A 26,665-nucleotide genomic window follows, 5' to 3' on the forward strand; every position below is an offset into this window, starting at 1 on the left:
GTTTAGATGGAGATCAAGTACGACTTGAATAGCGAATGAAATTGCGGTCGTTTCTGAATGTAATAAAATGTGATATTATCGTCTACTTTGTTTAAATTATCTAGGAAAAGACGTAGCAAAAAGGTACGAACATATATGTATAAAAGAAATATGATCAAAAGAATAATCTAATTTTTTAAAATTTCAATTTATTGTAAATTATTCAAAATAAATCTAATTTTTGAAAAAAATTACCTAACTGTAAATTTATACATTTCAGTTAAGTATTAAAAATTAGAAAAAAATAATAATAAATTTAATTTCCATCAGACAGTTAATCTCATTAAGAATAACGTAATTTCTATCATTAAATTATAAAACTTTTTTAGACACAATTCGTGTAATAACTGGAGAGAAATGCAATTAGAAAAATATAAATATTAAATATTTCCTTAAAACTCTTCAAGACTAGCTTTGCTGATAATATCAGTATTATAAATTGGCATGAAATGTGGCACGAGATAAAACATAATGAATAAAAGGCTCGATTAGGAAACGGTACAAATTGAGCTGCTACAGTAATATAAAGGTTGATTCAACCAATCCATATATATCGCGACTATTGGTCTGACGATCATCAGAACATAGAAGTCGGTTTATTATCAACCACGAGCAAGATCGTTAAATCATTGCCGGGGTAACGGCAATTGCGCCCCTCGTGGTTCATTAATACCAACATATCGCCTATATCATCGTAATATTGGATACCTTATGCCCGACCAATATTATTTTATAATTTAATTAAAGTTTGAAAGAGGGAACTTTTAAGCTTCAAATTTGTTTTTAATGTGCAGAATAATTTTAATTGTATATAATTCTCTGATTAAAATATGCGCTAAATATAATACACATAATATGATTACATAGGAAATGTTTTTGTAACAATCATTATATATATCCATATCATCATTAGTGACATTTTAACAATTATGTAAGTCAGGATAAGCAGCAAGCAGTCGCTAATTGATGCATCCCGTAATAATCGGAAGATATGCACAATGATTATAATGATCAATGATGCTTTACATATGTGTATATAATGTTATATACATATCTATATACTCATATAAAAATAAAACATTGATGATTTTGAAGTCGAAAATGCTAATATAGATATATAATTTAGATAATTCCATTTATTTGTAAAGATTATATAAGATAATAAAGAAAATACTTATTTCTTTTTCTTTTTCTTTTTACATTTAATTCGTTATTAAAAAAAATATTAAGAGAGAACGAGAATTCGACAAGTTTTGTAAAGCATTTCTTTGATGGCTTACAAAGAGTTATTTTATTTCGCGAGATTCACAGAACACAGAACAGAAGAAGCAGTTCACGTTCGTGCAGGAATGCGAATCGAAATACCTGACAATTCGATTTCAACATGGACAATACGAGCTATTCTAAAGCACAAAGCGAAATTGGATAGATTCGTCTTCGCGATTGAATACGTTAATTAAAGCGTCACGATTAGAAACATTTCAAACGTGATAGAGCAGTCACGAATTTGTCGCTTTTTATTTGTATATTGAAGCATTGTTGTTCTATCGATATTACTTTTTTTTTATAAATCAGAACGTTTATATGTAAAGTACAAAATGAGAAAAAGAAAGAATAGAAAAAGTAATATTTCAATATTTTATAGATTGCGCGCACAATGTGTCATTTTTATCGTGAAAATAATTGAGATAAAGCAACATTATGTAAAATTCGTTTAGCTACTATCCATTACTCGTTCAATCTGTACAGCTAAATTTGAAATAAAATAATTAGTACCATTTTTTCTGATTCTTACACCAAAATAATTCATGCAATGTCAATTAAAAAATATAAAATAAAATTTTGATTTTTGTTTGATTAAAACGGAAACGTTTGTTGTAATATAGTTGTTATATTTAAATTATATTTTGTAAAATTTTCGAGTTTAATAACAGACAAATTATGGTTTGCAAACGTTTGAAAGTACTTTGATGCATTCAACATTTCATTTCAGTTGATATTTCTCGCAGATTGCACAGTTATTCTTTTCACTTTGCCATTATCTAGAATAATATGCCGTTTGCGTTAGTAATTTGTTATTCTGCGTATAGCCAGTGCGAAAAGGGTATAAAAGTTATCCCCACAGCTCGTACGCTCGATGCGAATCAAAGAGACTCACTGCGACACGACTGCGCTCCCTTTTGCTCCATTTTTCCCATCAGTTCCCTGCAATCGCCTTCGGTTCTTTTGAACCGCGCATAAGATGGTACCAGAAAGTAAAATATTTCAGTCGTCGAGGTTGACTGAATGAGACTGTCGCTCGTTTGACGGAATCGACGCCAACGTTTCCCACACCTTTGCTGTCCTTTTTTCGATTTTCCTTTTCCTCCGTCCTCGAGTACTCTAATCAGAACGTCGTTGCTCTCCTAGCGAATTTTGCATTTTTGCCGTTGGAAATGGCAGGACTTTGCCGAGAGGAAAAGAGCTCGGGTAAGGAAAAACCAACCCCGTTTCAGCACCATGAAATAACTGACGACGCGTAAGCTACTTCCCTACTAGATTCACAATGGAAACGCGAGACTGAGGAAACCTGATGTTTATCACCTTCTGAACACGAAGGCTTATTAAATGTCCTCTAGTTTTTTTGGATTTTCAATTTTCCGCACACAATGAAATGTAAACATTGGATTTCACACACAAAAAAAAAAACGAATTTTATTATAAATCTTTTGCATGAATACATGCAACTTTTTGATCCAATTGCCAATGTGCATAAATACAGATATATGTGAATAATTTTAATATAACAAAAATCTATGTATAACGGATTATCTTTTTTTGTATGTCTCTTTAAATATGTATACAAATTTATCTTTTATTGGATTTATATTCTATTCGTTTTGTGTGCGTATACAGATATAAATTGTTATAAATTGAATATTTTTAGAAGAAAGAGAAATTTTTTGAAAATAATTTCTGTTTTTTAAGCAGATATATATCATTAAGAAAAAGTAAAAGAGAGATGAATGTATTAATATTATGTGTCAATATTGATTTATTACTTTACGTAATGTTTATATCTACTATTATGTCTTCCTATCGATATTCAAACATTTTATAAGCATATACAAATTATGAAATTTATTACAGTAGATAATAAAACATTTGCGTGAATATATATGTGTAAGGTAATTAGAGTTGTCTATCGCGAGTTTATCGGCAATATTAGATATTGGAAATTTGTGATTTTTAACGAATGCTCAAAGTTCAATTATGCGACACATGAGCGAATTCTAATTGAAATTCTTACTCTGACAGGATAAAGAGAGAAAAAAGGAGAGAGAGAAAGCAAGAGGAAAGGGCGGACAACTTGAGGTATGCGATGGCTTTTAAATTGTGCCCTCTGTGCGCTGATTGAAATTGCCCTTTGATCGGCAATGTCAAAGCCAATGTACGCGACCCTAAATTATTATCTATCTATCAATATTTCATCCGAAAAATCCATAAAAGTCTTCGAAATTTATGTCAAGTAAAAATAAATACCGATTGTTGATCTCGTTTTATTTCCTATGAATTTAAGAATTGAATAGTAAATGTTGGAGATTTCTAGTTAGTTAAATATAAAACTATATATACTACTGTGTATATAATAATAATATAAAAGTGGGTTTCTTCTTTCTTCCAATTTATTATTATTATATATACGTAAGGTATAAATAAATTGTCTTGGAACACATATATCGGAAGAAAATTTCATTTTCGCTACCTTTCACGTTTCTCTTTGGTGAATTTTTACACGTTTGGTTCGCCCGATAGATTTATTGACTTTCTCAATGTTTTCTGGTTTGAAGCATAAAGTATCTCGGATATTTATTTTTGGTTCTTAGCGTTCGCGAATTCCCCTGAAGATAAAGGGGAAACTCAATGGTGGGCGATGAGCAGGATTCCCATTACATTTTATACAGGGAATAAACAAAACGCTTTTCGGGAGGACAAATCTAGTGGTAAATATTGAGAAAGGACGCGCGAGAGAGCGAGCGAGAAAGAAAAAGCACAATGTCGCAAGATGCGAGTGTTCGCGAGTCGCAAATATTGGGAAAAGAAAAAGAGCTGCGAGGATTCATAAAATAACAAGAAGAGAGAAAGCGTGGAGAAAAAGAGAGAGAACTCTCGTTAACCCGAAAGCTCGAGAGGTACACAAATCCCGCGACTGAGGCTTTCAGCTGCATTCTTTCTCGGAAAACTTTGCGCTTATTAAGGGAAATTTAGAAAGTTTCAGTTCTTTTACGTTAAGTTTAGAACTGCCGCGTTGTGAGCACAGCATCCGATGCAACTGGATATAGCTGCGAATACGCGTTGGCTGCAAAAGCAATCCTATCGCGCTATGGCTTGATGAAAACACAGCGCCAAAGCAAAAATTGAAATATCTTCTTTTGCCTCAACGTAATTAAAAATTTTTGTTGATTTTATCAATAGTTATGTTTTTGATTAACCAATAAAAGAGAACACACATGCGAAAATTTATAAAAATATTTATACTAAAATATTTTATATATCCGAAATATAGTTTTATCTCAATCATACTATATCTTTATAAAACTATTTATGATCTTGAAATTTGAGTCTGAATTTGATAGACGATATATGTATTTCTTTATCTTTATTGAAAGTTTGTTTCCTAAGTTTTGTTGTTTTTTTCATCCCAACTGTAATTACAATTAATCAAATGAAACATAAAATGCTGAGCAAATCAAGAAATATTTAAAGCCACCCTGATTTAGAGATACTGTTAAATTAATCTTGTGACGTAAAAAAGCGATATTTGTTCATCGATGAAAGTGTGAGATGGAATATAGTTACGAGGGGCAAGAAATTCGTGAAACCGAGGAGAGAGAAAAGCCACGGAAGCAGATTTTCTGCGGCGGTTGTCGCTTTAATGAGGCTATTATTCCCCAAGTTTGTATACGTACCTTAGACAAAGTAGTAGGGTGAGGATAGAGGTTGACGAGGCAGCTCTGTCGTCTAAGCCGGTAGTCCCAGCGTGTCTCCAAGTGCGGAATTTCCATGGTGTCGCAAATGCTTTGCACGTGAGACGCCGTGTGCGCGCTCTGCGGTCCAAAAATCGCTGCTACACCATTTCGTAGCAAATGGCATACTGTAATAGACGAGAGAACGCGGGTTAATAAGAAAAGTCTCGGAAAGAAATGCGTGAGATTCTTTTTCTCTTATATCGAGAGATCTCCAGCCATCATCTTCGTTCAGTTCGTAAATTAATTTTGCAATAATTTAATATTAGCAATATTTTTTTAATTAAAAATATAAACATAAAAAAAGCTATGAGTGTTATTATTCAAAAAAATTCTCCCCGACAAAATAATATATTTTTCTCTCTTTACATTAACAGTAAGTTTTTCTTTATCATGCTACTGATTTTATCCCGCAAAGCAGAAAGAAATTTTATTCGCGAAATGTATAATTATAAGAATATATAATGCGATTTTTTCTTCTGTGTATACAATATGATAGAATATTTGCTTTGTGTATAGATATATAGATATATTCGTAAATATATATATATTACGCAAACTGAAATTGGGAGATAGGCAGGTAGCATCGTTATGCGGATCGATTAATTAGCCAGCTCGCTTCTATATTATCATAATGTACATGTAGATGTGAGCGTAACACGCTGATACGCGAGCAAGATAAGCATGACGTGAACGCTGGTGGCAGCGTACTGTGATGTTAAACTGAACGAAACGGGATGACCTGTTCCATCATAATATATCGATCATACCGTCGTTAACTAATGTGATTAGGGTCGTTTCATCACATTGACAACACACTGTCCGTATCATATGGAACCTGTTATCGATTAATCATCGCAACTCACACGCGAACTTAGTCGTGTTCAATGCAACACCGCGTGTGCAGCTTGTCGGACGATCTTCCGGACTTACGAGCTCTCTCTTTCTCTCTCTCTATTCGCTACCGTGATAAACGATGAGGTATCACCGGAACATTCTCCAGGATCTTGTTGTCCACCAGAATCTTTCACTGACATGGCATAACTCCCCCGATCAATCTCTCCCATTCACTCTCAATTTAATTTGGCGAATAAATGTTTTTATTACCGTTCGCTCGGTTCTTCCCTCTCACGTTACAACATCTCGCGTATATCCTTTTGCAACTCTTTCCTCTTTCCTGCAACAATAAATCACTAGTGGCGAGCCAAGCATTCACTCGACGGCGTCAACTCCCTGTCTTTTTCGCGTTCGCACCGTTTTCCGAATTCGTTTCTTCTCATTCGCGTGTATTTCTCGTGCTGGAAAAACGATGTTTCTGGTCTCTGCGGATATCCGGACGTTTGCGAGTTTCATTCTTTTCAATTACGCTTTCGCCGCCCGATTGTCTTGACGATTTCTCAGACTCGTCATCTTTGTCGGCGATGTGATTCCCGAGGTATATCCCCCATAGAGTCGATCGCGGATAAGTCATAATGAGAATTTTTCGCTCGCGGAATGGAAGCTCCTCTCGATAATCGCGAATTTCGGATAAACTTCGGAAGAAAATTGTCTCCGCGCGCATCGTCGAGCGCTTGGCGGAAGATTGCTTTGAAACTCGTTTATGATATCTTTCATTAATAAAGAAAAAAAATGTTTCGTCGCGTCGTTCCTAGAGATCGCTAGATACAGCGAAAATTACCCGAAAGGTCGTTCCGTCTAATGGCGAATATCGTGAATGTACCGATGGCGATATGCTTGTTCCGCCTCATTAAATCGGTATTTTGCGTGGCTGCTGCCATTTATTTTTCTCACACTAGTAATTAAATTCTGCGACATGGACACAAGCCATCCTAACGAACTGACATTAATTTCTCTCGTCTTTCTCGTTTCCGATTTGCATGTGTATATGTGTGTGTATGTGTGTGTGAACCGTGATAATTTTCCCCTTTTCCGGCATATACAACGTATAAAAAGAACAGACTTTGAAATTATAATCGGCTCGTAATTTCCAGTACGCTATTAATAATCTCTCTTATACGTTTTTAGATATTCTATTAATTACATGCAGTAATTATTGATTATTTCTAAAGCTGTACTATTCTCTTCTTTTATTAAGTTCTGTAATTTTTATATTATATTTATGAAAGAAAAGGAGGTCGTAGTATTAATGCTGCTTACATTCGTAAGATAATAAAACATAATGAACAATACATACAAGAAGCTAGGCTGTGTACTTATTTGATAAAATTAAGATTCGGTTTCAAACGAGAGTTTGCATGTTATTAAGCTTATTAACATATTAATCTTTTTTTTTTTATTTTTAGAATCCTTCCCCACTATAATATTTTAATGATAATGCGAGACCACATGTAGCAAAATATTGACTTTAAATGTAAAACTAAAACTTAGAATTAGAGATCAAAAACTAGGACTCATTAACAGACTTATGAAATAATTATCACAATGAAGTCTACTCGAAAAAGATTATATATAATATGATAATAAATTCCCATTTTTCACTCACAGTCAAACCTTAATCGCATAGAGCTCTCTTCACTAATTGTTAGCCGAAAGTAGCTCTAAATTTGAGCAAAGACCGACAAAGAATCCAGAAATGCACGCGAATTTATTTCCATCAGCACAGAATGTATATTAATAACATCACCTTGTTTTCTGAAAATTTGATTAAACCGCTGTATAAAAGCATCGAGTCGAAGCAAACCATACAAAAGCAAATTATCACCGGGCGAGAACGACAGCTTTAATCCGAAGCTACCTTTTGATCATTTATTCTGAGCGTAAAAGCGTCTAATGTCTCCTGCAAAACACGCACATAACAGAGGCTGTTTCAGCCTAGGGAAAGGATTGAGAAGAGGGTGACGTTGCATATATACGTGCGTGTATCTTCCGCTTTCCCCGCGCTTTATCTGCGTGCACCTTACCACATTCGGAATTTCTATAATCATTGGGCAAAGTCGACTTGCACGAGCACAGAAGCCTCAAAGTAATACCCGGACAACGCTGGCGGCGTTTTAAGGTTGAAATATGATATGCGCTATATTGAAATTCCGGATGCAATTTTGTCGGACTGGCCCCGGGGGCGATCTGCGAACGGCCATTCATATCGGTATGTATCGAGAACTCGGATTTTTTCCTTTTTCTCCGCTCTTTTTTTTTTTTCTTTGAATTTATCGTAGCGCACCGAAGGTCTTGAGCATCTCTTTTCCGAGATAGGCCCGGAAATCAATTGGAGCTGCATTGTGGCCCAAAAGCAATACGCGCGCTCGTCTTTCGCTGGCTTTGAAAAGAAGTTAAGTGTGTGCATAGGGGTACGAGAAAACTCTTTATATCGTCGATGGTGCTATCAATTCGCCGAAGATAACGCAAACGAGAATTAGATAGGGAGTAAATTGCATATTGTGCTTCTGCGTAGGCTGATATTTTATACAAAGTGTAATAGCAGTGATCCGTATAGTCAAATCCTCCATTAGACAGAATTTCACTCCAATACCTACGTAATACGTTTGTGATTGATTTTCGGAGTAATTTTTCTTAAAAATATGATTCCATAAAAAGTTTATTTTATTTTGAGGCGTAAATTTATAATATTTTTATCCATTCGATATTTAGTAATTATAAGATGATTTGAAAATGATAAATTTAAGAGTTCATGTTTATGAATAGAATACAGAATAGAATTAAAATACAACAATTTTGGCAAATAATTTCAAATATTATCGCAATATCTCAAGCATAAGTCATATCATTCTCAATGACAAGTCATGTCGTGCTTCTAATTAAAAGTTTGTATCTGCTGTATTAAGAGAAAAAGAATACACTTAAAAATTATTATGTATATGCAAAATTTATATATCAAATACATACGAAAATAAGATATAAATTATGATATATAAATAGGAACATTTTACTTGTGATTTAGATTATTTTTATATTATGAAATTCATAATTAATTTTATTGTTGGATATTTTTTGATTGAAATATTATTCAGAAATTCTCATAAAAAATATTTTACAAAGAATATTTATATCACATCAAAACTGATAATAAAAACGGATTAAAAAACTGAAAATACTAAATTATAATAAAAATGCACATATTTAAAAAAAGCAATAAAATTTCAATGTTAATTTTTTATAATAAAAAAAATATATAATTAATCAAAAAGTAGATCAAAATCAAATAAATATGATGGAGCTATTATATTCTTTCACATGATATTTTAATTTGACAGTGGAAATATAAGAAATTTGTAATTCATGTAACGTGGAATATTTTATCATTTTCGTGTATTCTGAAATATAATGCTACACATCAGTGAAATGCATTGCAATCGTTCTTGATATAGTCGCTTGACCTTCCTACCTTCCTTCGTCAACATGAATCTGCATCTTCCGGCTCTTACCAGAGATGTCGGTGTGTCCATAAACCGTGCTCACTCTCTTCTCTGCGTTATAGACATCGCAGACATACAAGTCTAGTTCATACAGACAGGCAGCTGAATGTATAATATAGGTGCAACGGAGTCGACGTGGCGTTCAGTTGCTCTGGTTGTATCATAGTGTCCTGGCTTTACGCGCAGATAGGATTATCGCTCGGTAATATATCAAAGCCAGTTGGCGAGCGATCTCAACATCGCGTAATATCTAATTCCGCGGTCCTCTCTTCCTCCTTTCTAGAGTCCTTCTACGCGAACCTTAATCGTGCTCGTTCTCTCATTGCTGACTGTAATTTCATCCTTTACCTCTATACCGCTAACGAATGTCACGACTATAATACTACTCCAAATTAATTTCTTTTTTTATTAAAGTGATAAAAGTTGGTAATTCTTATGTGCGTGGTTTTAATTTAAAAAATAATAAAAATTATTTGAACGTTTAAAATTAAATTCTTGATTAAAATTGTTATAACTAATAATTATAGCTAATAATATTAACTAATTGTTATAACTAATAAGTTATAACTAATAATAAATACTTTACGTTCTTCGGTTAGAAAGTTTATAGATGTTATAGGCAATTTTTATAAAAATTATTTTTTTAATATTCCGCATACAAGCACATGTGTATTAAAAATACTTCTTATGAAAGAACATAGATATAAGAATGTATGTAAAAGATTTTTTTTTACTATTTCAATATTAATTGTGCAATTAAAACGTAATACTTCTTTCTTCTTTGGCTAGTATTAATGTAAAATTCTCTTAAAGTACTATATATATGCACCCCCCCCTTTCTCTTTCTCTCTTTCTTATTTTTCTTGCCATTTCCTCGGCATTGCATAGTCGAAATTTTTACTTCCTGTCCTCAGGAAAGTGATATGTTTCTATTCTCTCGGGGCTTTTCCCCGTCGACTTCACTCGAGTATTTCAGTACGTCTGCTGGCCGCAAGCCGTAATTCCCCGTTCTCTTTCCTTCCTCTTCGAGAGAAGAGGAGTTTCTTTTTCTTTCTCTCGTGCTCGTTCCTTATTCAAGATTAGGGCATTCGATAGCGCAAGAGTGCATTGCGCACGCTTTCTCTCTGCTCCCTTTTTATCCGCGGATTTATATTCTCAATCCGACTCCGCGGACACATATCTGCCTTTAATTCTTATTTCGCGGATAACAGGGATTCCGATTTGCGAGTTGGAAGTTAGCTTCGGCGCGACTTAGCCGGCGAAATCCACCAGATTTCGCGGTCCACCGGCGAATGAGCCGACGAAATACGAAACAGTCCAGTCCGCGCTGATTCTGACGCCGCGGTCGTAAGCGCGAGATATCTCGAAAGATTTCTGGAGTTCACACCCTGGCCCTTCGTAAACTCGCTTATCGCACGACGCCTATCACCGATAAGACCGCGAGAGAAGTCAAGACGCACGGATATCGGTTACCGTTGCGGTTAATAGGATATACTGTTTTACGACACCTCGGGACCTTTATATAACTTCTATCAAATTCTATTGAACTCTATTGAATTCTCGTCGACTACTTGTTGAGAACGAAAAGTTCAGTTCGCACGCGATGATTTCCACGAGATGTGCGTGATATTGAGATCAGCTCTACTTCGAGACAGTATTGAAATAAGAGATCGATATTATCGCGAAAATATATTCTCCTTCGCGCTCTCTACTTTCGTTCTCATTGATTCTGGTGACGAATGTCTGCCAATGTATTTTAATTCGATTTTGTAGTTAATTTAATATTTTATTATAACTGGATTTAATATAATTATATATTTATAAATAATCGGAAAGAAAGAAAGAGAATTGCTTACAAGAATTCTCGCAGTTATTCGAACAATTTCTATTAATTAAGTCAATCCATTTGATAACTGACACGAGATTTCACGATCTAAGCTGTTCGAGTGAATCGAGCGGAATCAAATCATTCCTTTAACGGTGAGAAATTCGCAACCTAATCGGCCGCTTTAGATTACCCTCTGTCCCTTATCTCGGATCATTTAAGAGTGATCAGTCGGAAACGATCATTAAATCAGACTGAGCAAAGCGGACGAGCAAGCAAACTAATCATCTTTTTTACTCATGTCCTGAAATCTAACGTGCGTGCTGATTTGTACCTGTCGATTTTACGAGAGCGAGAGTGGCAGAATTATGTTAATTCGCTTGTCACCGATCGCGAATGCTATGTTAGATGCACATCCACAATATCCTATCAGAGATAGGCAAAGAAGAAAGGCACAGTGTAGAGACACATGGGGAAGGAACTGCAGAGCTTGGAGAGTGATTTTAATCCTTTCGCAATGAGGACCGAATTGTCCTTTAATCTTCCTAATGCCGTCCTCCGGGGAAACTAACTGCTACACTCAAGAACGAGAGAAACTCCCCGGTTGGAAATGAATGTTTTCTTACGTGAAATCCAACTGTCCGTTCTTCCAACTGAAACCCGTCTATCACGCGCACGATCGTGATTTCAGCTCACCGTAAAACTGAAAAATCTCCGATTCGCTTTTTGTTGCAGTAAACAGATTATTTTGTTCTTGTTTTCACGCGTGAGCAGAATTTTTCCATCATGTAAATACAGTATATCGCGGATATTCAGAAAAAGGAATATCTATTTTATGAAAAAAATATGTATTTCAAGTTTTTATTAATCAAACTACATAAATAAAGAGAACTCATTTAAGATTTGAAATGTTCCACCTTTTTGCAACATTGTATTATCGTGCAGAAATGTTTAGTTATTTGTTCGTATTTAAAATTTTTTTTAACGAGCCAATTTTTATTTTAAGTCCTTTTGTTCTCCTCAATTAAATACAAGGTGTTTCTACATAATGATACCATTATTTTCCTCAATTTACTGAAAATTTCACATTAATTGGAGATTTCAGTACCATCGTCGGAATCTGCGAAAGTCAAATGTGCGCGATTCTTCTACGAGTATTGGGGGTGACTTTTGGCAAGGGGGATTTATGTTTATCACCGATCGACGAACGAACGCGCGAAAGATCTCGTCACGACTGGAGATCGATAGGTGCACAAATAATGCATTGCTCGTCGAACAAAGAACCCTTCCTCGCGTGAAACGCGCTTTATCACGTTCCGTCGCGGCACGATACGAAGATAAAAGCGACTGCGAAAAGAATGGGAATGGAAGACGCCTGCGTTACGAGATCGGTGATCTTTCGTGTGCATGCATCCCTATGCACGGGGGACGAGAATCGTTTAAGTTACGAATCAACTTCACTTTCGTCATTTCTGGCGATTATTCTATTTCAGTCTCCGAATTAATTGTAGTAAATTTTTTTTTATTTGATCACACTATAAATATTATAATTACCAGTAATCATTGTACCTAATATTATTGATTATTTTGTTGGTTATATTAATATTAATATTTAGCTAAATTAAATTAATCACAATACTTTTTATCAAAAATTTTAGTAACGATGTTAGCTAGAAAATATAAATAGCTTATATAACATTGTGCTATTTGGGTTCAGTTACATCAAAAAAATGTTGAACGCTACGTAAGACGAAACCACAATTATGCATAATATTAAGATGTAATTAAAGATACATGGAGTTGTCAAACTGTCGTAGCTCTGCAAATTAGATAAAGACATTAGATAAAGACAAAGATAATAATACGTTAATGTCTCTATTTCTTACTTCTTGATCTATTGATTAAAGTGTAACTCTTTCACGATTTCTTCTATTATTACGAATAAGTTCTTATCTTGCAATTATATTACAAAAGATTCGGGTTATTTTCATGGTGCCGTCGTTCATGCAATTCTTTGTGATGACTTTGGCAATTCTCCCAACTTTTAGTAACTCGATATTGAACAGCTCGTTCTTAACTGCTTCTTCATTTTGTCTCATTTAGAATCTCCATGGTAACTTTAATCCTTTCGTTGCTGACACGAACGCTATATGAAGTTCAGCCTTTTAAATTTAAACTCTAATATAATTTTAACAAGCATAACAGCGCGTACGTATAGCGGGCATTATTTGTGTTTCTCTTTTTATTGTTTTAATTAGTTTTTATTTATATCATTGTGTTATTATGTACATATATATACACACCCATATGTGTACTTATATATGTAAAATTATTTGACACATATTATTTAATAAAGAATTATTACAAAAATTTACTACAAAAAATTTTAATAATTCTTTCTTTATTAAATAACATTTTTCAAACAATTTTTATTTAATTAAATACGTAAAAACTTCTGAGATCAACTTCTCAGTAACATTTTTCTTGTCAAATCTTCTTTTTGTCTATAAAACTAGGTCTTTCATAGAATTAAATTTATTTATAATTACTCGTTATTAATTATGATTTAAGTTTTCGATTTTATTTTAGTGGAATCTTAAATTCTTAAATCGCTGTTTTCAATATTATTGTTTGAATCATCTTTAGTATTCCATCGATGTTTAATACAACACGCGAATCGACTTCGGTTGCCGAGCGCCCATTAGCGGAAGCGACGTCGCGAGCAAACTTGAATACGAACTCGATTTAAAAAACTGTCAAAATACGCAATTCTGTAACGATCGATATGTTATTGCAAAACTCGAGAGAGGAATATATCACAATTTTTTCTGTTTTTTAACAAACATTGATATTAAAATATCGTATCAAATGAATAAAAGTATTCACACACTATTAATTCTTTTAATATTCAAGTCAATTTACACAATTTTCGCTCAATGATCTTTATTGATACGAAATAACACATATCGACATTAAACATATTGAACACATTGAGATAATCCCAATGAAAAGAGGCAACAATCAATTTCGATACTTTTATAATCAAAAAATTTTGCAATTTTCCTTTTTTTAAAAGTGGATAATATAATATATTAAATGTAGATTTAATATAGATGAAAAATTTATTTTTAACATTTTATTGCTATATTGATTTGTTTTGCTTATTGTAGTTTTTTTTAGTATTGTGTAATATATATGACATATATTTTTAAATGTTTATATGATCAATATTTTTATTTCTAAAGAAGTGTATATTGGCACATAAACACTGGATGCACATATCGGATTTTTAAGAATTTATTAGAGAATATACCTATCATATCTCCGGATTTTTCTCGGATGCGTATTATATATGTATCCGTAGCAGTGAAAGAGCTAAACTAGAACGGAATAAGTAACGAGGTTACTGCTCCTGTCGTGTCGGTTTGTACGTAAAACGATAAATGGGATGAGAATATAAGTCCGAGAACGCGTTTCTTTCGATTTATGTGAAGCCTTTCACGTTCGTCACGATTTTTATCAAAATATTACAAAATAAAGAAAAAAAACATCGTTTTAAAATGCAGATGAATGAGAATTAAATTTCGATTACATTTCTTTGTATTAATCTTCTATCGAGTTGTGACGTAACATTTTTGGTTTTCCCATTTGCAATTCGCTGACAAAATAAATATTAAAATAAATATAATAAGAATTATAATAAAAATAGAGATACTGATCGCAATCACAATTTTCCAATGTACTTTTGAACAGTTCTGGACGGGATTTAAACTTTTGAGATCTTCGTGTCCAATGCAGTTTTTGCTCGAACTTCGAAGATTAGCTTAATGCATTAGCGCGAGAGATCGTATTGATTCCCTATGGGACGCTCTTACAGTTAACCCATCGGTTAATTGCGCCTTCCCAAGTCTATCGGCCAAGTAACTGAAATCTGTTCCGCCTCGAAGACATTTTCGATGACGAGAACAAATTCTACCATAACGAAATCATCGAAATAGTGAATTGAATTTCGCTGTTGGTTCACATTTTTTTATCTAGTTCGCTAATATTTTTTTCTTCAACTTTGTACTTTAATTATGACGAAGATATATAGCTGCAAAAATACATATTATATTAAAAGTTTAAATAAAATATTCGCTGATGTTTTTATCAGCTGTTTTGTTGTTTATACAGAGATTAATTGTAAGTAAATATCGACATTTATTACAGAGCGAAATATTTCTTACAATTAGATCTATTGTAATGATGCCTTCAAATTTTGCATATAAACTTAATTTATAACGAATATATATAATCTCTCTTTCTCTCTCATTTGAACCTTCTGATGTATCGTTCGTTGACGATTTGATTGATATTATGAACACATTAATTACCGCTTGTCATGTCGCCATAATAAAATCTTACGTTTAACTTTTATATTTTTGTGCACAATCCTGGAATAATTGCATTTGAACATCAATGTCATTGTCATGTGATTAGGTATAATACCAAACTGTTGTAATTATATATTTTCGAGAACAATTGTAGCACAAATCTTATATTTCAGTCATAATATATTACCATATTACTTGAAACAAACCATATAATGTTTGAATTTATTAATTATTATTAATGATTATCGATATAATAATATAATAATATAATATATATTATAAATATGTTATTTACAATATAATAATACAATAATTTACATTATGTTTATTATAAAGATATTTTTAATTAGTTAATAAATAACGTTTAATTTTTTACTGACACGTACATTTCTTTGTGTTGTGTATTTAAGAAGAAACTTTATATAGGAGAGAAATTATTTTCGGAACTGTCTGATTGAGATTCGTTTATGAATAAATTTTTTCAATTTTTTGACTGTCACGTAGCCGCAAGCATAATCGTGCCAACGAGATGATGATTTACTGTTATGTTATCATAATAGTGACCGTTTTATGATCGCCTTAGCTGCCATTACGGACATTACTGTTACGAACGATATTATACGCGCAGCACAGCAGCGGACCGATCCATTTTTCAAGAGTCTCGCGAATATGGTATGGGGATTACCCTGGTTCCATATACCCCATATAGCTCGCTTTATGTATATCTACATAGGGTGTCCCATATCTTGCCCGATAAACTTTCCTGACTCTCTCTTAGGGTACCGTAATAAATATATTTTCACATGTCGTGTGTGGAGAATACTGATGAGTTTAGAGAGAAATATATTCATAAAAATATCGTCAACTTTCTTATTGTTCATTCATTTTCTTTTCTCAAATCTTTATCGATAGAATCATAATTATTTCGCGTCAAAATAAGTTGCATAATAATACTTTCGGGAAATTTATCTGTTATCTTCCTATTCTACATGTAATGTTTTTAATCTATATTTTTTTTCATAAGTTCTCTACAGAGAGAATCTTGTTCTTTAATTAATTTCATATTTATTATAATTTTTATTTAAACTTTAATTAGAAATTTGCTAATTAAAATATTTAACGCGTTATAAAATTTTAACTATAAAATAAATATTTTTATCAGATTGTGTGTCATATTTATGTGTGTGTGTGTGTGCGTTTAAAAAATTACTTATTATTTATATATTATATGTATGTATATATGTCTATATGTATGTGTATATGTAACACATACACACACGCATATCTACCTTTTCATGCACGTATAGCGACCCCGCAAACTCCCAAGTCTGGGAAAGTAGATCGGGCTGCAAAATTTTCACGGGCATGTTCATTCTCTTACGCTCCGCAGCGGTGCTTTATGGATTTTATGAGACGAGGGCTCGTATAATACTGGCCCCGTGAATCGTAAGCGGAGTGCTTATTTACTCCTCGGCTCGTTAATTCTCGGTAAAGAAAAATGCGAACGCGGTAGGTAATCCGGATGCTAGACGAACGGGGATCATGACGTTTAAGGCATGTTTGCACGGCTTGTTTTTGATGATTATCCCCTCTGAATCGTCTCATATGAAAAGGAAGATATAGACAATATTCCTACAAAGAGATTACTGTTTATGTTACAACTAAAGGGATGGAATTATTTTTTTATCTATTTTTGTTTTCTTTTTATGCGATTATCCGAGTAAAACATTCAAAGTGAGGCCGGTAAACAATTGGACTGTGAATTTCATCTTAAATATTACGCAGAAAAATTGGAAAACACGTAACAATTAAATTTAAACTCTGTATAAATAATGCGTCATACATGGTGCTTATACTTCTCACAAATAGAAAGAAAACTCAAAGGAAACTTTGATTGCTTTTATCTCATATTTTAGATATTTCGTATTTTGCATATTTTCTATATGCATTGAATTGTATTGTATAATTGACCTGTAATTATTTAGTATTATTACTATTAATTCAAACATATAATATAAAATATTAAACTTTTGATAAAATGTCGGCCTGTAACTACAATTTTCTGTAATTTGCTATTTGAATTATAATATATAAATCTTTTATTTCATTTATATATGTATGTGTGTGTGTATATATATATATATATATATATATATGCAGAAACATACGATTATATCAACTGATCAACAAAATATGTAGAAAACCGAACTACATATCTATCTTATATTTAGACAATCCTAATCCAAATATAAATTTTCTTTTATATAGCATTTATCTTAAATGATTTATTCGGATTGCCTTTATTCATTTATGTTTCAGCATATATTGTTGTTAAGGTACAGTAAAGAAAGTGAGGTAATTTACAGAATGTAGGCGCGAGTAACAATGCGCATTTTATTTTTATCACCGTTTCCGACCGCGCTCGTAAAAGTTGCCATGCAAATATAAAAAATATGAAGATAGAGTATTTATTCCGATCATTTTTTCAAATATTGAATGGGCGATAACGACAAAATTTAAATCGCATTAAATTCGAAACTTTACGTGATGGCGTATATTTATAAGCAATTTGTACTAGAAACTCGAAATAGGAAAAGGGAAGAAAAGAAAACTTAACTTGTACCTACAGCAGAAAACTGAATCTTTTGGGTATATTAATTTCTCGAAAAGATTAAAGAACTAATTGTGAATCCACCGATTATGATATCGCATCTAATATTAAGAAAAAAAAAAAAATATTTATTGTATTGGCGTATATAAATATCTATCTTTAATTCTTCATATACTGTATTTAATATTTATAACTTTTCTTTATTAATATGTAAATAATTTTCAAATTGAGCGTTGAGATTATTAATTAAAATTTTAAGAACCTAAGACATAGACTTAAAATCGGAACTTTAAGTTAATGTCTTTTCAATTTAACTTGATGAATATTTATACTGTAAATATTTAAGATTATTATTTCGTAATATCTTTTCATCAATTTCTAAGGTAGATCTCTGTAATGGGGAAGAAATTTCCACCGACGTCGAGCTAATTCTCTGTCGGGATTGGCCGGATAATCGCGGTTCTACAGTATTCTATACTTTCTCCGTGGGGAACAGTAGTCATTTGTCTCACGGTAATCCAAAAATCCATTGAGGAAACTCCGAAACCGTAGATTACGTCAGAGCGAAGCACAGTGAAAAGAGAAAGAGAGAAGGAAGAGCGGAAAGCCGGAAATTGTACACGCTCGCTCAAGCACGAGCACGGGAGAGAGAAGGAGAGCGAGCGTTTCGTCGGATTTAAATATATTAATTTCCAGTTCAGTCGCGGCGTGGTTTTGTCGGTACGCGACAATTACACGATAGGACGAGGAGCAGCGATTTATCACGTTTACCGGAGCTTCGCGTTTAACGAGCGTTGCGGATATCGAGATTCGTTCTCTCTTTCCCTCAGGCGATGATGCCGAGCACGTCATCCGCGCGCAAAAATGCTTTTTCTCCGCATTAATTCACTCGCACCGATTATCGATATCTGTTCTCGAGCTGTGAGTAACGCAGAATTGATACGGTTTGCTCGCAATCGGCGCATTCGCTGCATTCTCATCACAATGCTCACTGATGAGAAGAGAGAAGCTCGAGTATTATTATTCCTCTCGATCTTTTTAGCGGTAAGGAGCACGACAACGGGATCCGATCCCCTTGCGCATAATTGTTTTTAGATCGTCAAATAATGGACTTCTCTTTCTCTCTGCGCGATTGTGATGGAACATATTCAAAAGACGTTACCATGCCTGTAATTGATTGGTACCTTTCATCCCTCTTTTTCTTGAAGTATTACTCCTTTCGAGTATATCGTAAAAGAGAAACGATACATCACTTTATCCACGACAGCGTAATGCAAGGTCCTGCAACTTTGATGAATGAAGGATTGGAATGTCTTTACAACGTGAAGTAATGCGTTACGACATAATGCCTGATAAAATTCCTCTAATATTCCATAGCGTTATCAGTTAATAAAGAAATAAATCATATTTATATATTTGAATGTTTGCATCTGAAATGCATCGGGATAAGAAAAGAATAAGAAACTTTTGACAGAATTGAGACGATGCTTCTTGAACATATTTCGAAGAATATGCAAATGAGTATTTATAAAAATATAAATTTTTATATTATGAACGTAAAAGAATATTATGATTGAATAGTATACAAAATATGAAAAATATAAGACTAAAATACAGAACTAATTATAAAAAATAATTATGTTGTAAAAGAGATAGGAATATATGAACATGATTTACAATGTAACGCAACATTACTTACTCAAAATTTATTTTATCGAAAAAAAAAAAAAAAAATCTCAAAGATAAAAAAAGAAATAACAAATGTCCAGCGATAATACGCAACGTTACGCGAGAAATACATACGTATGATTAAAGAAATTACAGATGGACGATTTCCACGTTGAGGGGAAAGAGGGTTATATAATCTGCGCGCGGAGCGGAGAAGGAATGTGCAATCGGGAAAGGATTGGCGCATGTAAATGCAAAAGACTAACCTGGAATTACGGATTCAAAATGTCCAGCCTGTTTTTGAACGTCCGAGCCCGATCGGAGGACGGTTTTCTGGCGGAATCCGTGGTATGCAAATACAGCCGCGCGTTATATTTGCATATGCTGAAAGGAGCGCGACCGGTGCGTGATCACAAGCGGCCGCGCGTTTCTGCTAACGAGCACGCAAATTGTATAATATCACGGTTTGAAATAGCGCGCGCGAGACATGATTATAGCCCTTATACGAGTCGAAAGTTCAATCGATTGCGTTCTGGAAAATCTGGATAATTGAACGACGGAAAGTCTTCAATCGCGCTGGGAACGAAACTTTGTTCGCGACTTTTCACCAGCTTCAAGCTTACTTTTACAACTGATTAAAAACAAATTAAAATTTCATTAAAAGTTACTTAAAAAATTAAACGAGAAATGAGATACGTTTTTTGATATCGCGCTATATCGAGTTTAATTTATAAAATTTTTTTAGTTCTTAACACAAGTTAAAAATTGTTAGTGCCGATATATACTGATTGATATATACTGTATTTGAGATATATACTGTATAACGTCGAAGTATGTGTGTGTTAAACCAACTAAGGCAATCATTAGAACTTCGAGAGAGAGAAAGCTTCCCTTTTCTCTTTCAGTTTCAATTATTTTTTATTATATATTTAGATATCTAAAATAACAAGTATTATATTTGTACACAGGATATATTTTATCTCAAAAATATGCAGAATTTACAAATATAATGTTTGTTTTGTAATACTATTATTCGAAACTTGTGGGAGTTTTTAATTAATACGTCATGCTTTGTTTATCATCCCTTTGATCATTCTAATAGCGTTTTTTTTTTAATCGCGATGCCTGGTAGTTATTTGTTTATTTTGAGGAAAATTTGCGAAATGAGAGAGAGAGAAAGAAGAGCGCTTATAATTATATTCGTTATAACATAAAACGAATTTAAAAAAATATTTTTTTTAATTTTCTTATTTTGTCACGAAAATTACATTCCCGTAATATTGTGCAATTAGTAACTGTTTATCCGTTTACATCGTACAGGAATTTCCGCGAACGTGACATTAATTAATCGTTAAAATGAATGCTTCGTTACAGAAAGACCATGCGGACGCTAATGAACGCGTGTCAAATATATCTCGATCGTCAAATGCAGAAATACAAGAGTGTACTGCAAATCAATGGATGACGCGAGATTGGTAGGGTAGCTAAATGCATTATGCAATAAATTACGACTTGCTAGAATCCTGCGCTAATCTGGCAATAAGCCATCTGGGCTATTCGCCGAAATATAGGACAAAATTATATTCCAAATCGCCGGGCAAAGTAGTCGTCCACTAAATCTGGTAATTCTCTATTGATCAATCAATATAACTTCCATTTAAAGACATTGCCGCCAATATTTATTACAAATAATTATTGCATATATCCGTATTTCTCAATATCTACACTGACACGACAAATCATCTACATTGAGAATGGAATAAATAATTAAGTTTGCACAAGAAAAAGTTAACTAATTTTTTTAATTTCTCGACGTATGATGAAAGTTTCGTGCATTGAATCTTTTATTGATAGATAGGTATAATGCAAACTTATTGTGGAGCTGATTTTAAATAAACTTCAATTTCAAGTTAGAGAAGTTGTCAAAATAATTGGCATTGACTCAATTTTTTGTTAAGAAACTACCAATCTTAATTGATTAAAACAATATATTAAAGTAAGCATATTTATATGCTTAAATTGCATATATATTTCTAGACATTTCATGTATTTTATACATATTTTGTAAGCGTATCATAATGCAAATCACAAAATAAAAAATGTCTATTGCTTATTTTATCTGATTTCAAGCAATTTGATTGCTTTTACAAAAAAATACAAAAGTAGTATATTTATAAGGATAATGTATAAAAATGTAATGTCTTTTTCAACTGTCGTAAAAAAACTACTTAAAAACGGAGAAAACCGTAAATTAAGTTATATATAACGAGTTATTTTTATAACACAATCACATTATAATTTAACATCAACTTACTATAACACGAAGGATTAGTAAGAGATAGCCTTGCAGGATTAATCAAATGTCTAGAAAATTACGTAGAATCTCATTTCCCGCACAATTTCGGCGATAGTTCCTCGTAGTTAAACGAGCGTAGGCAAAGGCCATCGACAGATATCGACGATTTTGGGAGAAGGGTTCGACCTATATAGCTTCGCATTGTAATTAAGCCAGAGTCTATAGGTACAATGTATGTAAAGTGGGTTAGTAACATGCACGATGGTCCACTACCAGTACCGTGGATTATTATGTACCGTTCTGATAGTATTGTACCCATGGCACGCGGAACGCTATGCTGCCAGTATCGTATCACAATGTTGATAGTGACCACTTGTAGTCCGGAACATCGTCCAGAACCTTCCCTTCACCTCATCTCTGTGAAATTCTTGTAGGCGAAATACGTTTCCTAAAATAGCTTGCTCCAAAATACGATTCTATTATATCTGCTGTTACTGCTATGCTTATTATCATTAAAGCGCCAGCGCTTAATTACATGAAATGTTTAAAGAAGAGTCACTCAAAATGATAAAAATGATAAAAGTGTATATATTTTATAAATGTTTAGAGAGATATATAAAAAAAATTACAGATACGAGACGTTCTATTTCGCCAAATAAAACTTCACGAGTTTGGACGACTTTCATGCATGCATTCATGCATAGCAATACTCTATTTGTGATGTGATATTTATGTATATGATGTTACAAATATGATATCTAACATCTTAAAAATTCGCATGTAAATTTTTTAACCGTAAATCGATTCGATAAAATCGGGAACGATAAGTAAGTAATCCACTGGAATGAAACGTTGATGAAACAAATCGTCGAGCCATATCGCCGTTCGAATCTATTAATTAATCCGCGCGGATAAGGTTGTAAATGCAAACGAGATTTCACGAATGAAAGGGAATGCACGGCAATCTACGTAACGCGAGTATCTCGTGAGAAAATTCGGCGCACGAACAGCGACAATTAAGCGCCATCCGGAATCTTGGAAATAAAGCTATTATAAGCGAGACGTGCTCATCATAGATCGATACGCGGCGAAGCACTTGTAGATGTGGTCATCCCTCAAATTAACACACTACAGGGTGTACTACTCCGAACCACCGTCAATCACATCCAGAGGGTCCCCCTCTGCGATACCGCAGTCTCCAACAATGCACGTGCTTCGTCAGTCATTTCGTTATTATGGAGCTCTCCTCTTGTCGTCTCCTCTCCAACCCAAATAAACCAAATCAAATTAAGCACTAATTACTGTGACAGCATGATACCACTCTTCATTTATCCACAGAAGAATGAATTTACATGGAAATATGTGTTTCATTATTCTAAGTGACACCAGTTTGTCTCAAATATCTCGATGAAACGCGCATTATGTATTATTATTTGTTAATATTTTAATAAATTAATTATAGCGTTAATTATTTATAAGCGCGATAGTTATAAAAAATCTGTTTACTACTTTTATTAATATTTGCCCATCAATAAAGTTAGCACTCCAATGCTTACGCGAATACACGTTATTTATTTTTGTCGTGATTATCCTATTGAATATCTAAAAATATTTTCCACATTATTAGAAACTTGTTTCTTTTTTTACTCGTATTATTATAGATGCTAAAAGTAATATCAAAGCATGAATATGTCCTGAAGGATTAAAAATCAAGATTTTTAACAATGATTAATTTTTCTAGAAGATGAATATTCTTTCAAACATATAATAACTTTCTTATTATTGAACATATAATAACTTTCTTATTATTGAAAAGCATTCTGATGAAAGAAGGTGCAAGGTGTCTGAATAAACTTGGGGGTTGAATTGTGACGGTGCAAACGTCACATTTCTGCTCCGTGCACGGATTCATAATGGAAAAGAAATGAAGTACTCTATAGGTGTACCGCAGACACGAGGGAACGGCGAGACGAGAGGGAAAACTATGCGGAAAGTGTGCGAAGTCTACGCCGCGAATCTCTCCTTTTTCAATTTTCATTTACTTAGGGACGACGACGTCTCTATCTCGTGCCGTGGAGGACGCATTCCTGTGCTCCGATGTCTCCGGTTATATTACATTTCCAAACGAGGCGCTTCTCATACGGCATTATCCGGTTGCCTGATGCCGGCGTGTAGCACCGCGACGTTATGCCGCGGAGGAAGAGCGAGCAGGAATGCATATATCTAGAGGCAAGCAGAACTCCGCTTTCGTCCCGCGACGTGGAATTGCATTACCGGCAACCGCCTTTCCCCCGGTATATAGGTAAAAGTATGTATATAAAATGCCACCGGTCCAGAAATACATATCTTCGGTTTCCCGTGTGGAAATCGAAACGAATTGCGCGCAATCATGGTACGTGCGTACGAGAAATGCCATGGGATCGCGAGAGCTTGTCGCCCGCATTCTCTTTTGAAATTCAAAATCGAAATTCAAGATCGCGCAAGAAATTTTAATTTTATGAAATCTATCTGTATACGGATGTACACTGCGTCTTTACCCTATGGCGTTGGCCACTGGCGGATCCGGGGGGGGGGGGGGGGTTAAACCCCCTGCAAATTAAAAGAAACAGTTTTGCTGAATTTGTTTAAAAAATATAAATAAAGAAAAACAAACATTAAAGAGCTATCGACGTCAGGATCCGCTAGTGTATATATATATTATAAGTATAAGATACACTGTAAATTATACTCATTACGCATTCAAGGAGTTAAGTGTAGATTAAGTCAGACATAGGACGAAATGATGAGATAATTTCATTGCACGAAAATAATTAAATGAAATTCTTTATATCTATATAATATATATATATATATATAATATATATTATATCTTATATCTATATAATATATATTATATCTATATAATATATATTATATCTATATAATATATAATATATATTATATCTATATAATATATTATATCTATATAATATATATTATATCTATATAATATATAATATATATTATATCTATATAATATATATTATATAGATACAAAGAATTTCGCCTAATTATTTTCGTACAACAAAATTATCTCATCATTTCGTCCTATGTCTGACTTAATCTATACTTAATTCCTTAATTTACAGTGCATCTTATACATACATATTGTATATATTATATAGATATAAAGAATTTCGCCTAATTATTTTCATGCAACGAAATTATCTCATTATTTCGTCGTATGTCTGACTTAATCTACACTTAACTCCTTGAATGCGTAATGAGTATAATTTACAGTGTATCTTATACGTACATATTGTATATATTATATATACATATATATATTATATATATATTATATATATATATATATATATAAAAAGAACTTCGCCTAATTATTTTCGTGCATGAAATTATCTCATTATTTCATCCTGTCTGACTTAATCTACACTTAACTTCTTGAATGCGTAATGAGTATAATTTACAGTGTATCTTATACTTATATATATATATATATATATTTATATATATATATATTTTATATATATATATATATATATATAAATATAAGATACACTGGAAATTATACTCATTACGCATTCAAGGAGTTAAGTGTAGATTAAGTCAGACATACGACGAAATGATGAGATAATTTCGTTGCACGAAAATAATTAGGCGAAATTCTTTATATCTATATAATATATACAATATGTATGTATAAGATACATTGTAAATTATACATTACGCATTCAAGGAGTTAAGTATAGATTAAGTCAGACATAGGACGAAATAATGAGATAATTTCGTTGCATGAAAATAATTAGGCGAGAAATTCTTTATATCTATATAATTTATATATATATATATATATATATATATATATACACTGGCGGATCCTGGAGGGGGGGGGGGATAAACCCCCCCCTGCAAATAAAAAAAAACAGTTTTGCTGAATTTGTTTAAAAAATATAAATAAAGAAAAACAAACATTAAAGAGCTATCGACGTCGTTGATCCTGGAATAAAAGCTAATCATGAAACCAAAAATATTAAATAAAATAATTTTGCAAAACTCCCCCCATTATCGACGTCAGGATTCGCTAGTGGCGTTGGCAATATTTTTCACGTTGTTACATTTTTAATATTATTACACTATGTTCCCGAAATTTCTTAAAATATGCTTATCATTCGATTTTACTTGTTAAGCTGAATAATTGATGCACAAATGTCATTATATTAAAATAAAAGTAAATGATTTTTTTATCAAAGGCATTTATGCTTTGTTTTGATTTTGACTTTTTATATAAATCTTCTTGTTGAGAAAATTTTTTATAGACATACTATATAGCAAGATCAAACAAATTATAATGTTCGAATATTTAAATATCTCTCGCTCTATGAAAATTAATGTTAAAATATGTGTAGTGAGAAAGTTAGAATGTAAATATTCTTTCTCACTAAAATTTTATATA

At 32.9% G+C, this 26,665-nt stretch overlaps 1 protein-coding gene across 9 annotated transcripts in view; it reads right to left on the bottom strand.

The window, feature by feature from the left end:
* Kair1d (Kainate-type ionotropic glutamate receptor subunit 1D) overlaps window positions 1-26,665 on the bottom strand; it is a 384,639-nt gene that overhangs the window by 80,831 nt on the left and 277,143 nt on the right. For all 9 annotated transcript variants that reach the window (XM_083038994.1, XM_083038995.1, XM_083039000.1 and 6 more), the window contains one exon: window positions 4,989-5,173. In XM_083038994.1, coding sequence (XP_082895120.1) covers window positions 4,989-5,173 — 185 coding nt within the window. The remainder of the gene's footprint in view (window positions 1-4,988; window positions 5,174-26,665) is intronic.

This window comes from Prenolepis imparis, unplaced genomic scaffold (genome assembly GCF_030444845.1).
Source record: "Prenolepis imparis isolate NDT839.2.m4 unplaced genomic scaffold, iyPreImpa1.0 SCAF_5, whole genome shotgun sequence".
In the NCBI taxonomy this organism is placed as follows: domain Eukaryota; kingdom Metazoa; phylum Arthropoda; class Insecta; order Hymenoptera; family Formicidae; genus Prenolepis; species Prenolepis imparis.